The sequence below is a fragment of a genome, unplaced genomic scaffold (genome assembly GCF_019419815.1).
Source record: "Pyrus x bretschneideri cultivar Hongxiangsu unplaced genomic scaffold, Pyrus_bretschneideri_v1 Contig13, whole genome shotgun sequence".
Classification (NCBI taxonomy): domain Eukaryota; kingdom Viridiplantae; phylum Streptophyta; class Magnoliopsida; order Rosales; family Rosaceae; genus Pyrus; species Pyrus x bretschneideri.
The window spans coordinates 3592149-3607500 of NW_025999424.1; the positions used below are offsets into that span (position 1 = coordinate 3592149).

Genomic DNA, 15352 nt, shown 5'->3' on the forward strand with positions numbered 1-15352 from the left:
AACAAGTTTAGTTGGGAATGGGATTGGTTTCTAGGCTATTATAAATGGGCCACAATTTGGAAGCCCAATAATATAGTCTCCAATTATGAATTATGGGATCCACAAAAATTGCTAGATTTGGATATGGACTATGCTATCTCAAGCCCAACTGACGAATAACCAAAACGCAGCGTTTTGCCACTCTGAACCGCACAGTAGAGCGACTTCGACGTGACGACGTCGGCAGCTCCTTTAACCAAACGCCACTTGGACCACATTCGGAGCTTCGAGCAGCAGGTGAGGTGACCCACTCCATCGCTCACCGCTCAAAACCAATTTCCAAATACCCGGAAACCCAGAAGAAGAAAAAAATCTCGATTCAGTTCTCTGTCTCTCTCCTCTTCGCAGCTCACAGAGAGAGAGGATTGAGGACTCTCCCCATCTCTCACTTGAAAATTTGATTCGAAATCGCCCCCTGCAATCGGTAAGATCGTAACCCACTTTTGTTTTATCATGTTTGATTGTTTGACTTTTGATTTGGATCTTGCGGGGTTGATTTTCCGGACCTGGAGCTAAATATTCAGATGGGGTTTCTTTTTAGCTGTTAAAGTTTGGATCTTTTTCGAATTTTATGTAAATTATGGATTGTTTGATTTTTTAATTGGGGTTTTGGGGGTGCAGTAATTTTGTAATGTTTGGCTGATTCTTCTGAATGTTCTGGTTATTTGAACTCATAGATGTAATGGGTAGATGCATCTGTGATTTGTTTAATCCCAAAGCATAAAATGTGATTAGTTTAATAGCAAGTGCGGTTAAAAAAAGTCCAGTTTCCTGATAAATTTACTGTGTGTTTTTCTTCAGGTCTGAGTTTTACTAATGCCTTAGTGTAGCTTCATCATGGTTGCTTTGAGATACTGCTAAGTAATTTTAGTTAGTGATGATGTGTTAGTGAGACCGTGGTTGTGGTAAAAAAATGTGGAATTTTGCATCCAGCTGCATAGCTGGAAGTGTTGGATTGAAAAACGACCCTCTAAAGCCGATCCAAGCAGCTCTCGAATGTTCTGATGACGAGAGTTCTTCGGTCGTTGGCAGAGAGGAAGGACTAGAGTGCCCCATATGCTGGGAATCGTTCAACATTGTTGAAAATGTGCCCTACGTTTTATGGTGTGGCCATACCCTCTGTAAGAATTGCATTCTGGGATTGCAATGGGCGGTTGTGAAATTCCCCACTTTACCAGTTCAGCTTCCGCTTTTTATATCCTGCCCTTGGTGCAATCTATTGTCCTTCCGGCTTGTTTACAGGGGAAATCTCAGATTCCCTCGCAAGAACTACTTTCTTCTCTGGATGGTTGAGAGCATGAATGGTGATAGGGGGCCGAAATCTAGTTCTACCTTCTCTGGTGATAACCAGTCAGTCTGGCCGGCTAATGGAAACGTATCTGTGGGAACTCAAACAAGCCACGGTACCCACAGGAGGGGGCAACATATTCGCCATATCGAGCAATCTGGGTCGAATCACAATCATGGCCCTGTCAATAATTACCTTAGTGTGGAGCGCTTGCATTCTTCGATTCGGAAGTCACTGTTTTTCATCGTTCATTTGACAGCAAAGTTCCCACTGGTTGTCATATTTCTCCTGATCATCTTATACGTAATACCTGCCTGTGCCGCCATATTGGCTTTGTACATATTCATCACTGTTGTGTTTGCTGTCCCGTCATTTCTTCTTCTGTACTTTGCATATCCTAGTTTGGATTGGCTTGTTAGGGAAATCCTCACCTGAGGGCCGAGGCACTGTTGGCTTCTTTGTTCACAAGCACTATGAATACAACTTTGCTCCTACACATCGGTGGCGCCTTCTATCCGTACTTTTAGTATGCAATTCGACGACTTACCAGGTTCTAAGATGCATTGTTATTGCCGGAATCATTTCAGCTCTCATAGATGTTGGGTCGGGCATGTTAGTTTCGGAGATTTTGTTTCACGAAGATAACGACTTCACGCCTATGGCAATGCTTTTGCTAGAAATACAGTTTGATTAGGTTTTACAGGGTTCTTGTTTGTATGAAGATTTGTGTTGAAATCAATATGTTTTGTAGTTTCTATTGCTTTTGCTGCAACATAGTTGTAGGTGATTAGTAGTAGGTTTTGAATTTTTGGTTGTACATATTTTTCGTAAGAGCGTTCGGGCTCGATTCATTAGTATATGCTTGTTTGTTTGTTTCAATTTTCGCGATATTATGTTTGTAGTTGTTGAGATTGTAGGACGACGACATAGTTTTGATAAAATTTCATCGAAAAACACACGTTAGGGGCAAATGTAGGCGATTTACGTAAAATTTCATCGAAAAACACACATTAGGGGCAAATGTAGGCGATTTACGTCTACATGCTAACGTTGTGTAAAAAGAAATGGACGGAATTAGTCATTGTCCTCGAATTGCAACAATCAGTAAACTTTTGGGTTTAAAATCGCAAGCGTTAAAATACATTGACCAAATGAAATTCATAATCTTGCTCAAGAAAGATACCATCGATGAAATTGGTTCGAAACTTCTCGATGCTTCCTCCTTTTATCCTCATGAAGTTATTTATCTAGCCTGTCTATCCCTACCATCCACAATAATTCTAAAAATTCTTATAAAATCTATACCAGGCAATCGGACTGGATCCTCCACGTGTCAAAAGCACAACCTGGTATTGCAACCTATGACTATGCATTATGTTATGCACCACTCCTCTCCTAGTGGTGCCGAAGGCAAAGTGCTAACAGAAAGTTTCAGAAAAACAATGGCAGCCATTGCCGTTTCTTCTCCAAAATCCTCCATTTTTCAGAACCCAATCTCTCGCAGAGAGCCAAGTTCCAGTCTTTTTGGCGGGTCCTTGAAGGGTTTTTGTTTTCAGTTGAGACCCGGAAACAAGAGCAGAAATGGCATCAATTTGGTGGTTGCTGCCACAAACTCCACCACCATCAGTGGCAGCAGAGGCCGCGGTGGCGACCGGTTTTATATCAACTTCACCGGGTTTCCTTTTCCACTGGGTCCTTTTCTCAATAGAAGCACTACTAGGACTGAGGTAAGCTCGTTTTATTTTTTGCTTTTATTCCAATTAATATATTCGTAGTTGTTTTCAGCAAATAATGGCTTAAAATTTGGTGGTTTTGGCTTATGACATGATATGTTTATGCTCGCACTGAAATTCTGATCTTCCAATGTTTTCGGTTTTCATGTCCTTCTTCTCACTCTAGTAGAAGCATGTTTATTAGAGCTTTTCAGATGGTAAAAATCAATGAAGAGAGAAGCTTTCACAGTTGAATGTCCAAAACTTCAAAGACGGCCTTGTAGATTTTGATTCTGGGGGTGCTTTATTGGTTGAACAAGTTATGTATCGATCAAGTAATCAGGATACACAAAGCTATGATCTTTGAGTGCACAGCAAGTTTTTACTCTGGATGACCCGAGTGATTGTATGTTCATGTGAATTGTAGCTTTTGCCGTAAGTTTACTCTCTTTTCCGTGTGTTCATAGGCTGTGAAAGGCTGCATATGGTTATTTGAGCAAGAGCAAGCATTAGGCTTCAGCAGTGTGTCAACCAACATTAGAATGACAGTCATCAAACTAAAATCCGGAGGATTGTGGGTGCATGCGCCCATCGCTCCAACCAAAGAGTGTATTCAGGTTATATTTTGCTTACAATTCTTTCCATTTATACCTTTTTCTTGCTCAATCTTCTCTGAGGATCTGTGAATTTCTGCATATCCATGCTTTTGTTATCCAACTTTTGTTATGAGTGTTCTTGTCTCTTGCCAGCTTCTGAAAGAGTTGGGGGCTCCCGTAGAATACATAGTTCTTCCTACATTTGCTTATGAGCACAAAATTTTTGTTGGTCCGTTCTCTAGAGAGTTCCCTCGAGCTCAGGTATGGGTGGCACCAAGGCAATGGAGTTGGCCTTTGAATCTCCCGCTGGAGTTTTTTGGGATCTTTCGTGCTAAAACCTTAAAAGACGAGGATTTTTCCACTCCATGGGCTGATGAGATTGATCAGAAAGTTCTCAGCTCACCAGAAGTTGGTAATGCAAAGTGCAAAAGTGCCATCCGAGACTTCATTTTTATAAAGTAACTGCAAAAACTCATTTTCTTGTGGATATTCAGGTATCGGGCCATATGTGGAGGTAGCTTTCTATCATAAGCGTTCCAGAACTCTACTGGTAACAGATGCTGTAATTTTTGTGCCAAGACAGCCACCTGATTGTATCAGCAAAGAATCCTTGTTGGCATCTGCAAAGAATGGCTTGGCGGTAAAACTTCTTAGTAAAGGAAAAAAAGTATCTCAAGAACCAGTAGTTGACAACAAGATGAACCGTCAAAAAGGTAGAATCTCCATTCCTCCATTCCAATCCGAAATTTCATTATGGTGTCATTTTTGGTAAAATGGTAATCCAATTGGAGAGTTATCATGTATGTTTTGCTGAAAAAAGTTTTAAATAAAACGAACTTTTTGGTGTAGGTTGGGAACGAATGGTTCTTCAAATTTTGTTTCTTGGTCCATCAAATCTGTTGGAACCGAATGCTAGCTTTGCTCAGATGTCACAGAAGCTGATAGTTTCACCCATTGTAAAGACTCTTGTCTTCAGCAAAGTTCCTGAAAAGGTAGTTGAACCATTCTGATTGTATTCAATTTAGCTCGTCTTTCGGTATGCAAACTAGTTAGTGAAATCGCCAAATGTTATTGCTAACTAAGGGACAAAGGCGTGGTTAAATGATATTTAGACATCCTTTTTCGGTGTGTGTGTGTGTGTGTAATAACCAGACCAACACTCTGCTTGTATGCATTTATCAAACAAAGATGACAAGAAATTGTTGGAACTTGTATGCATTCAGCACTATGACCATTTGTGTCTCAAAGAATTTTCATAATTCAGGTCAGGATTGGGTTGATGGAATCACGCGGGACTGGAGGTTCAAGAGAATAATCCCTGCTCATTTTGCAGCACCAATCAACGCAGGCAGGTCTGATTTGTTAGCTGCATTTGCCTTTCTGGATGACCTTCTGGATGAGCCTTATGTCACTCGCCCATCACTCTCTCTTCTCTTCACATCACTATTGGGAAAGGCTGCGAGCTACTTCCCTCCCGATGACATGAAGACTTTATCATCCCTCGATCAGTTTTTGGTCTCGTTGGAGCTGTGAAAAAGACCGTCTCAGGGCGCAAACGATGACATAACATGGTATGCAACATGCAAATTTTCCGGTGGAGATTTCTACCTGTTGAATTTACTTACTCATGAATGGTTATGAATCATAATGTTTTTGTTATTTAACATCCTAACGTTGTATTCAATTACTTGTAGTGGAAGATTGCATGATATTATAGTACAGAAGCAAAAGGTGCAATAAAAGTTTCTTCTTGTGTTTTACTTCGAATACGTTATACCATAATAGCGTGCTACTAATTTATGTGTTATAACAGGGGTAAATGACATAGTTGATAGGTAAAAAACTTAAGATATAATGTTAATAAATAGATTCACGTGTTATGACATGAATGAATTAGTAATACTATGTGGCTATGCGATAGTTACACTGAAAAATTTCTTGAAATAAAAATAAATAAATTAAAAAAAAAAGTTTATTGGTAATAATTTGTATTAATAGCCATCTATTTTTGTAATTCATTAGTAGGATGCTGAAAATTGACGTAGCGGGGTACAGGATAGAAGGATCAACAAGCGTCAAATTCAAGAGCATAAGCTGAAATTTATGAGTACTCTGGAATCTACCATAAAATAGAGAAAACTCTAAAGTTTAATCAATAATAATATGAATAATTTGAATTAAAACCCCAATATAAGCATTCATATAGACGTTAATTCTAGTAGTAATTTACTCAAAACTTAAAACTTTCAAAACCGATTCAAGCAACCTGAATATTCTAACGATGTGCCTTTTTATATTTTATTACAAAATACTTTATTGTTGAATGCGAATATTATTCTTACGTTATTTCTTGTCAATAATCCACCGTTGTCTTTTCTTTAATTTTAACCACTTAATCTACATCAAAATCTGAGCCAACTTTAGATATGAAGTGTTTTATCTTAATTTTCTCATTGACGACATATTAATTATAGATAGAAAAATGGTATGTAGGCACATATGACCTGGTAATTTTGTCAACTGCCATGATATTCAATAGGCAAAAGCTTCAAGGAAAGCAGCAGATCATAAAGCCAGTTGTTTCAATAGATTATGGGAATATTTCCCTCAAATGGATAACTTAAGGACTAATTAATTATCTGAAAGAGACTAATGAATTATGATTACGACATTGATACTTGAATATAGAACAAATCTACTTTATTGTTGGAAGGTCAACTCCGCAACCAAATTCTTCCACCAACTGTATTTAGCTTCTGGAGAATGATTATTAGGTGTTGATTGATGTAGGGTGTCACACAAGGTTTCTAACTTTCAACTTTCTTAATAAAAATGAAAGTGAATTATAGAAAAGCATTTGATGTAATTTCTACAAAAAGCATATACTTGATACTTTTTACAGATTGAAAGAAGCACTTCAAGTTCTTTTTTACCTAAAATATTTTCTCTAAACGCGCTTTAAAGCATTTTAAAAGTACTTTCAAACGAGCTCTAATTGTTATAAGATGAAAAAAAAGTTCGGAAACAAAACACTAATTGAACCAGTTACAAAACTTTGATCAAAAGCGAAACAGGAGAAATGCTAAAACGCCAATTAAGGGGCACTAAATAAGGGTTCATGTACGGTTTATCATTCGTAAATTGTCCCTTCATTTTTATTCATGATTAAAAATTTGTAAACTAGCTCTTTTAACTTGTAATACATATTTTGTAGTCAAAAGAGTGGGAGAGAAACGAAGGTTACTTTTTCTTAATTACTCTATTGTCTCTTGGCCCTTTTTTATCTTTGCTCCAAGTTTGGGTATTGCTTTTACATCAAGCTTTAACATACACTTTTCCTCTATTGTGGAGAACATGGGGCAAAGTCGTAATGCCCTGAATCCACAAGATGATTCTGAACCGTTGGTGAAGTGAATTTTACTTAAACATGCGTGTGTAAATAACTGTGAACTCTTACACTATGTTTGGGTGAAGAAATTTAAAATTACTAAGGAATTTAAAAATGACGGAAATTAAAATGACAAGATTTTATTTTCTAGAATTTGTAAATTTTCTTGTTTGGTTAACCTAAAAGAACAATGGAATTGAATACAGAATTTGTTATTTTTAAACTCTCAATCATAGAAATTGAGAAATGACACCTATTTACATGGAATTTGAACTTGGGATTAAAAACACTAACCACACTTTGTTTCTGAATTTTGAGAATTAAGAACCGACCTTTCATTTGTTTAAAAGGAAAAATTAATAAATAAATTATTATATCACTTGCTACACCTTGATATAATGTTATTTAGTCGATGTAGATATATTCCAGAACTTTGATTTAATCGTACTTAACTTTGATATGATTGAAATATGTAACTTCGATCAATTCAACTACCCTAAAAATTATGCCAAATTATTATATTTAGTCCTCTTTTTCAAATTAGTATATTTAGTCCTTTTTTCTTTCTCTTGACATTTCCTCTCCTTCTGTCGTTTCATGCCAACGCAAATCGGTCTTAATGCTTAAATAGAAACAAAGTTTAATAGTTTTTATTTTATTTTTTTATCAAACAATACATTTTGTTAGATTAGATATTGAATTAGTCACCGACGGAGTTCGAACTCACGTCGTCATGCAATGGCTCAACTTCTTTCTATCACTATAGTAAAAGGTTACTTGCTCAAAGTTTAATAGGTAGAATCCCCAATTTATAAACATACATAGCTTTTCAAGGAGACCCCATGATTTTCTTGTAGAAATCTACAAAACTAAGTAGACGTGGTGCAATGCATGTTGAATTTCTCATTAGAATGTGTATGGTATTTAATAGAGTTTGGTTTTTTTTGCATCTGAGTTTAAATTCTTCGTCATAAATTAAAATAGTTTAAACTATCGTTTGTACAAAAAAGGAATTCAACAAACGGGTTAGAGTTTCAATAATAAATCCATATGCTTATCATGAAAGCCAATTTGATGTGGAAAAAAATTAATTAATTTACCCTCCCATGATGAGTTGATGTGTACAATCCGATTAAAGGGACGAAGATGGCAATCATAAATTCCTTAATTGGATTTTAAGCATCATCTTTATTCTCAATCACATTATTAAATTGTTTAATTATATCAACATGATTAGCAATGAGGGAAAATTATATTGGTGTGACATTTGCGCACATTTTAAAACTTATCATCTTTTAATTTGTAAATTTAAATTTGATTTTTTATCCAACATTTACCGCTCATGAATTTTGTAAAATTCGGTTAATGTTATATGTTACGGTTGATTATTTAAAAGTAAAAAATAGTTACGGGTAATCTTTCATCTCTTTTGAGCAAGTAGTTACGTTGTGTTAGCATTTTCATTTTTTTTTTGTGGGCAAATTAGTTAGGTGACCATTTTTTTTTTCTTCTTTTTGGGGTAAGTAAGTTACCATTCTTATTGGTAAGGTATCTTGATTCATTAATTATAGAAAGCAAAAAAAATTTAATTCAAATAAAATAGAAACAAAATATGTTAGCTTAGCAACAAAGTAAGTAATAGAACCATAATATACATATATGGTAAAGATATCTTCAAAAATTGATTGTGCAAAATCCAATGCTTTTCATACCAAACCAACCCTAATTCTCCCTACTAAGGCAATAAAAATCCAAACTTTAATTTTGTTTGGCAAGAAGTCCAAGGACAAAGATCCTCTCTAGATCCTACTATTCGAAGCCTAAGGATTAGGCAATCCGAACCATTCACATCACACAAACTACAGACTCTGATATCTTTTCCACATAAACTAAGAGCCCAAATTTTTTGGTTCTTCGCCTCCGAAAAGTAAGGTCCGGAGATGATCCAAATTCGAAGTCCAAAGCTTCTACAAGCAATCCATTATACAAAGCAAACAACTTTCACAAAAAAAAAAAAATCACAAATCAATATGAGTTAGGAATTTTGGATTTTGGAACTTTCCTCCAAAAATATCATCTTTGTTTCAACAAAAAAATGAGAGTGGGACCAAAACCAAATTCCCCCCACTTTTTTTCCCTCTCTTGTATTTTCCTGGATTCCATAACCAACGCGTAAAGCGCCGAGAAAAAAACCCCACCAAACCAAAACCAGAAGAAAACTAGAAACAGTTGCTTGCACGATCTCTGAAGCAAAATCCTTCACACCCAAAAAAGCAAAGAGCAAGAAGGAGTGGCCTTTACTCTCCTCTCTCTCTCTCTCTCTCTCTCTTCTCCTTTTACTTCCTCATCGAGCAGGCCTCATTCATTCATTCATCCGTAACCTTTTTCTTCGCTTTCTGTTGAGTAGCAGACGATAAAAAGGTATGCTTTCTCTCTCCTCTCTCTCTCTCTCTCTCTCTCTCTCTCTCTAGTCGTATCTGAATCTATGAGAACCCTATTTCAATCACTTTTTGGCACGATGAGTTTTAGTCTTTGACAGAAATCATGAACTGGGTTCTATTAAATTTGTGATTTTGGTATTGGGTTTTGTGTAATCAAAGCTTCCACTGAGCTCTCATTTCTGGGTACGTCTTTGTTTTCTTAATCGTTAGAGGTTTGGGGATTGTTTCTGGGTTTTGTCCATTGCCTTGCTTGGTTATGATGTTTTTGTTTTTTTAATCGACTTATAAATTCAATTTCTGGCGATCGGTTTGGGATTGCATAATGTTATGATCACGGGTACTTTATTATTGGTCTTAAGGTTGGGAGGTTCAAGCTAATTTTTTGCTACTTCAATTGGTTTTTCCCTTTGAATGTAACCCAAAAGTTGCTGCTTTTTAGTTTGTCTTCTCCTCATGTAAAAAAAAAAATTGCATGACAGCCTTTTTCTGGGATTTCTTCTTCAGACGAATCGTCGTTTTTGGCATTGGAATTGGTTGTTAGTGGATTGTTTGATAATTAGGATGTTAGTTCAGATGCCAATTGATTTTTGTTACCGATTTGTTCTGTTAATGTTTCTCTTTTTGGTTTCCTCTCCCATTAATATCTTGCCAGTTCTTTTAGATGTACTTTTTTTTTAATGAAAGGATGACAATGGAGTATGCGAATCGAACTACACATAAGTCTACTACAATAGTAGCCTTACTCTCTAAACCTGCACGAAGTGGTTAGAAAGAACCAAGACTCTGAGATTAGCCAACTTGCTTCCCCCGCTCAGAGCGATTAGAAAATGCTAACTCTCCACTAACACAGTGCTACTTCATTATGCGATAACAAAGTGATTATATTACCGTCTTCTGTGTTTAAGTGGATTAAGATGGCATAGTAGGTTTTAAATTAAAAAAAAAAGTCTGATGCTCTGGTCTTAAACCTTCAAAAATTGCAAAATCAACTTGAATATCTAATTTTATATATACCGTTGGGCAGATTACTGTTTATTTCACCGCAGAATTTGGTACTACAGATGTTTGTAATTTGATCTCGATGTTTAATAAATCATACCAAACTGAGTTTATGTATACGTATTATTGATCTCACTTAGCGACTGTAACTGCGTAACCTTTTATACCTTTCACCAGGTTGACACTTTGTTAAAATTTAGCTATCTGTAACTGCTAATTGCAATAGAAAGTTGTAATCTACACCATTTTAATTTTGTATTTTTGCAGGTTTTCAGGATTTCTGTTCTGAGATTCGTCTGAAATATCTCACTCCTTCCCATGGATGATTTGAGTATCAACTTGCCAGTGACCCGTGAAATAACAAAACCAGAAGAGCGTAATCCAAGAAGAAATTCTACAGGGAAAATATTCTCGTTAAACACTGGAGAAAAAATTCCTCGTTATCTCAGAGCTTCTACTGGGTCCTGTCATGACAATTGTAAATATGGGAGGAAACATGAAGAGGAAGTGAAGGCAAGATGTCCTATAAAGTCCGTACCAAGAAGGATTCCAACAAAATCACCTAGCACCCAAAATTCAGAAGAAAGTATGGTTATTCCAGAGAGGGAGAATCTCTCGGTGGTCAAGATTAAACCCTCGCCGGATTTGAAGACTCTTTTGCCTGATTTGAAAACCCTTTTACCTGATACCTGTAACGTTACCAAGCAGCTAGTGTCAAAAAAATCGACTGACAGCCAAAGTTCTGTTGGGAGTGTGCCTCAGGCCGAGAGTAAGAAGACATCATCAGCCAAGTCGAAATTGTCATCCTGTTTGAAACCCCATGTCAACGCTGCGCCTAAAACCATGAAGCAGGAAGTTTCATCCTCTTCTGACTCGTGTTCCAAACCCCATATCTCTGTTGCGCCTAAAATCATGAAGCGGGAAGTTTCATCCTCTTCTGATTCATTTTCCAAAACCCATGTCCCTGCTGCACCTAAAATCATGAAGCACGGAGTTTCATCCTCTTCTGATTCATGTTCCAAACCCCATGTCTCTGCTGCGCCTAAAATCATGAAGCAGGAAGTTTCGCCATCTCCTGATAAGCTGGAAGTCTCTTCAAAGAATGGTTCGATAGGACTGAAGGAAAAGAACTTGTCTGCAAAGCATGTCACTTCTTCAAAGCGCAAATCTTTGGCAGTGAAAGAGTTACCCTCTCCTGATACCTCAGGAGGTTTAACTGCTCCAAGAAACCGTAATTCAATGATAGGCCAAAGGACAGGGACCTCTTTCAAGATAAAATCTTCAGCTTTGAAGAAAGTGTCTTCTGAATCTGCTGGGGGTTTAAAAGGCAAATCAAACAGTGATGGCAAGATAGGCAAAGGGGCCGGAGCATCCTTAGTGACTTTGAAAAGAGTTTTGTCGTCCCCAAGAGCATCATTGTCCACCAAACCTTCTCTCAGGAGAGTTGCAAGCTTAAAAGCACGGAAGAACAGGCCCGTGAACGTTGTGTCTCCTCTTAAGAACCAGAACAAGACCAGAAAAGCTCAACCTAAGCAAGTCAACAGTGATGAGGTACAAGAGAAGACCTTGTATGTCATTAAGGTTGAGACAGAGAATAGCAAATCTCTGGAATCTGATCAAAACAGAAATTGTGAAGTTGAACCATCACCACGTTCAGCGTCGCCAACACCCAAGTCTGTATCTGTCCAAAACTCTATGTCCTTTTCATCCCATGAAGGAGAAGATCAAGGGTCTGGATATACAATGAGCGAAACAGAAGTTAGCTCTTTTTCAGAAGACAATGAAGTTGACTATATTGACAATGCAGAGATCCTAGGCGAGGATGGCAAAGGGAAACCCAGTAAGTCTGGGATGGTTTGTTCTGAAGACAAGGATGGCGAAACTTTAAAATTCAGGAGGGGAAAGGTTGTCGACGTAAAATTTGAGAATTCCAATCCAAGGAGGCTCAAATTCAGGCGAGGAATAGTGTTGGGAGATAACCAAAATGTCAAAGCTGTTTCCCTAAGGCGAAGCTTTAAGAAGAGAGGCGTCGGTGCTGATATAGTTAGTACCGAACCTGGTGCAGAACAGGTTGTTTTGAGACATCAAGATGTTCAGGGAAAGAGAGATGAAAAAGGGTTGTTCAACAACGTGATTGAAGAGACAGCAAGTAAACTTGCTGAAACCAGGAAGAGTAAGGTCAAGGCCTTGGTTGGTGCTTTTGAAACAGTGATCTCACTCCAAGAGCACAAGCCTTCTGCAAACGCTGTCGCTTGAGCTGGGAAAAGAGTATTGGAGTGCGAGAATGTGAGTTAAACAGACTTATGGATCTGCAAAACCGTAAAGGTAGATTGCTTCCATTAGCGTTGGATGGCCTCGACGCAGATTTGAATGCGAGTCTAGCATGCTTAGAACTTAAGACACCTCCATTGTTTTTTGTGGAGAGTACGCATTTTCTTCCTTTTTCTCTTGAGTTTCATACCAGATGCATGTTTGACTGTGAATAAAACAACTACATATAATCTATTGACTATCATATATTGAAGGAGAGAAGAAAACTTGCAGAGCTGCTTGCTGATTAGTCTTGTTCTTAAAGTTACTATTAACTGTAATTCTGGTTGTTGGGTTTGACAGACTGGTTTGCTGGATTTAGATTTTCACTTCCCATCAACAGTCACCACTCACACACGCATGGGCGGCTAACTTTAGTATTCGAAAAGATCAGGCTAATAGTGTGCCAATGTCCATGGACTCCTATCACTCTTCCGATTTTTCCGCTCAACTTTGAGTTGATTTTAACCCGCATAACCTTTCAAAATGTGTCAATTTGTCCCCAAGTGCCAATTTATGACATCTTCATTTAGTTTTTCCTACTTAAATGAAAGAAAATAACCTACAATTCGACGGGATAAGAATATGCACTCAAAACCAAATTGAAAGTCAAATAAGATGATCAGACAAATGAAATAAATTATTTATGCACACTAAATTTCTCTTTCTTCACACCCTTGCTTATTTTTAGTGTCAATTAATTTATTTAATCAAAATACCTTAATTAGTAATTGTAGATTGTGATGATTAGTAGCCAATTAGTCGGTGGTATTGTCAGGTAGTTGGTGTAGTAACGCGTTAAGTTATATCAATTGAACTACGTATGATAACGCTTTAAGTTACTTTGGACTATATGTGGAGAAAAAAAGAGTGATGTTTTAAAGAGAAAAATAGCATGCAAAAACTTTTTTCTTTTCAATTTCAAAAGTCGTGTCTTAAATAAATATATCAAACTGTTCAATGAGAGAACACCTTAAAAGAGATAAGTAAATTTGCACTCCTAAAGCAAAAGACAAATGCTCATGGGACTATCTCAAAACTCAAAAACGAGACTTTCTAAGTAATATTAGCTTGAGAATTAATGTTAAAATATAAAATGACAAAGAATTCACGAGTCCACTTTCAAAGAGCCGCTTAGCATTGTTCAAAGCAAAAGGCTTTCTTGCCAGAGGAAATTTGTACTGGAAGAATATTTTTTTTTGGCGCTTTTTGCGGGGAAATTTTAAACTTTCCACCGGCGGTAAGACTGTAAAACAATGGGCGTCGCTTGTCTTTTCACGGCTGAATGACAAGTAAGACACTGCGGTCCCCACTGCACAATCCACAAAGCCGCCACCTCCGCCTGCAGTACGTGGCGCGAAGTTGTTCGTTGTCGTCGCCCATAAAGCAACGGCGGGTCACTCAAACCACAGCAAATCAAATTCTTCTGTTTTGGAAGCCAAAGCTTTCGTCTTTCGATTCTCTCTCTGCCAGATACCATTTTGGGCTTGCCATGCCATCAGTGCCTCCGTCACTGTATTTTTTCTCTGGACGATTTTGCCCCTGAAGCAGACCCAAATTTCCCGCTGCTTACTTGGTTGCGAAATGTAAATTTCTTCAATCTCCTTATATCTTTCTTCTGTTGCTTGTGAAAACCCGAATTTCTTTTCGAATTTGCAGAGATGTGATTTCTAGGGTTTTGGAGCCAAGGTTGAAGGGGGATTTTTGATCTGCGGATGTCTGCTGTACGGCGACTGATGAAGCTTTCTGCATCCAATTCATTTATGAGGTGACGGCTGAGGTGAGAAACTGGGTCCTCATTTCATGTTAATTACGATCTAGTCCACTCTGAGCTGCTTTCCCTCCGTTGCAGTGGGTTTTGATATGATCTAGGATTTTGCAGGTTCTTAGTTTTCCTTTAATTTTGCTTCTTTTTTTTTTTTTTTGCGCCAAAGTTGTAAACTCCGTACAAGATTAATGTGGTTTTTGTTTGGATTAAGTAATTGCTTAAATTTGTGGTAGATTTTGTTTAAAAGCTTTGATATTTATATGGTGGGACTTGCGGATTTAACGATTTGGAAACGATTGACATGCATTCAGAATTCTTGTTGCTAAGATTTCTAGATAGACCTATAAACTGGATGATTAGTGTAGACTCCGAAACGCATGTAAATCTTTGAGATTATACTGTTAAAATTGAATGTGTATTCCGGTATTTGGCTGATATCGATAGTTTGAGCGTGCATATGTTATTTTTATAGCCTCATGAAATACAGGGATTTGAGTTTTCAATCTCACTAGGCGGATGTTGTATTCTGTAGAGCAGTTAGACTTTAAATTGGATAGTGTTTGGCGCTGCGAAATACTTCTGGGTTCTCAGATTCTGTAGTTTGGAAGCGTGCGCATTGTATTTACAGGCTCATGAATCGCAGGGATTTGAGATTGTTGTGTTTTTCAATCTTTATAGGTGGACGAAATGATTCTTACAAAGCAGTATCGTTGCATCCACTCAGCAAGCTGTCGTTGCACAAAGGGTCATATAAGTGAAGATGTGTTATTCCTTGTATTCCGACAGTTGAATTGGAACCCGAAGTTGATTG

The 15352-nt window shown here is 37.4% G+C and overlaps 4 protein-coding genes across 5 annotated transcripts in view; all 4 read left to right on the forward strand.

Moving 5' to 3' along the window:
• The first annotated feature begins 321 nt into the window (after positions 1–321).
• On the forward strand, positions 322–2206 carry LOC103951008. The gene is made up of 2 exons (XM_009362289.3): positions 322–463; positions 841–2206. Exon 2 carries the CDS (start codon positions 953–955, stop codon positions 1760–1762), a length of 810 nt encoding a protein of 269 aa, XP_009360564.1. The 5' UTR covers positions 322–463; positions 841–952; the 3' UTR covers positions 1763–2206.
• LOC103951009 lies at positions 326–5395 on the forward strand. 2 transcript variants are annotated; one of them, XM_009362291.3, is made up of 7 exons: positions 326–463; positions 2636–3054; positions 3507–3656; positions 3789–4047; positions 4130–4348; positions 4485–4627; positions 4900–5395. In XM_009362291.3, the coding sequence occupies exons 2-7, from the start codon at positions 2689–2691 to the stop codon at positions 4948–4950; spliced, it is 1188 nt and encodes a 395-aa protein (XP_009360566.2). In that variant the 5' UTR covers positions 326–463; positions 2636–2688; the 3' UTR covers positions 4951–5395. The 2 variants fall into 2 exon arrangements, with proteins under 2 accessions (XP_009360566.2, XP_048434955.1); XM_048578998.1 differs by having other exon boundaries at positions 4969–5395.
• Positions 5396–9170: 3775 nt separating this feature from the next.
• Positions 9171–13023, forward strand: LOC103951007. The gene is made up of 2 exons (XM_018648336.2): positions 9171–9444; positions 10731–13023. Exon 2 carries the CDS (start codon positions 10782–10784, stop codon positions 12717–12719), a length of 1938 nt encoding a protein of 645 aa, XP_018503852.2. The 5' UTR covers positions 9171–9444; positions 10731–10781; the 3' UTR covers positions 12720–13023.
• A 1149-nt stretch (positions 13024–14172) lies between these two features.
• Positions 14173–15352, forward strand: part of LOC103951005 (EID1-like F-box protein 2) — a 2299-nt gene continuing 1119 nt past the window's right edge. The window contains 3 exon segments of the mRNA XM_009362285.3: positions 14173–14359; positions 14433–14553; positions 15220–15352. The exon segment at positions 15220–15352 is cut by the window's right edge and continues 9 nt beyond it. Coding sequence (XP_009360560.2) covers positions 15229–15352 — 124 coding nt within the window. The 5' untranslated portion in view covers positions 14173–14359; positions 14433–14553; positions 15220–15228.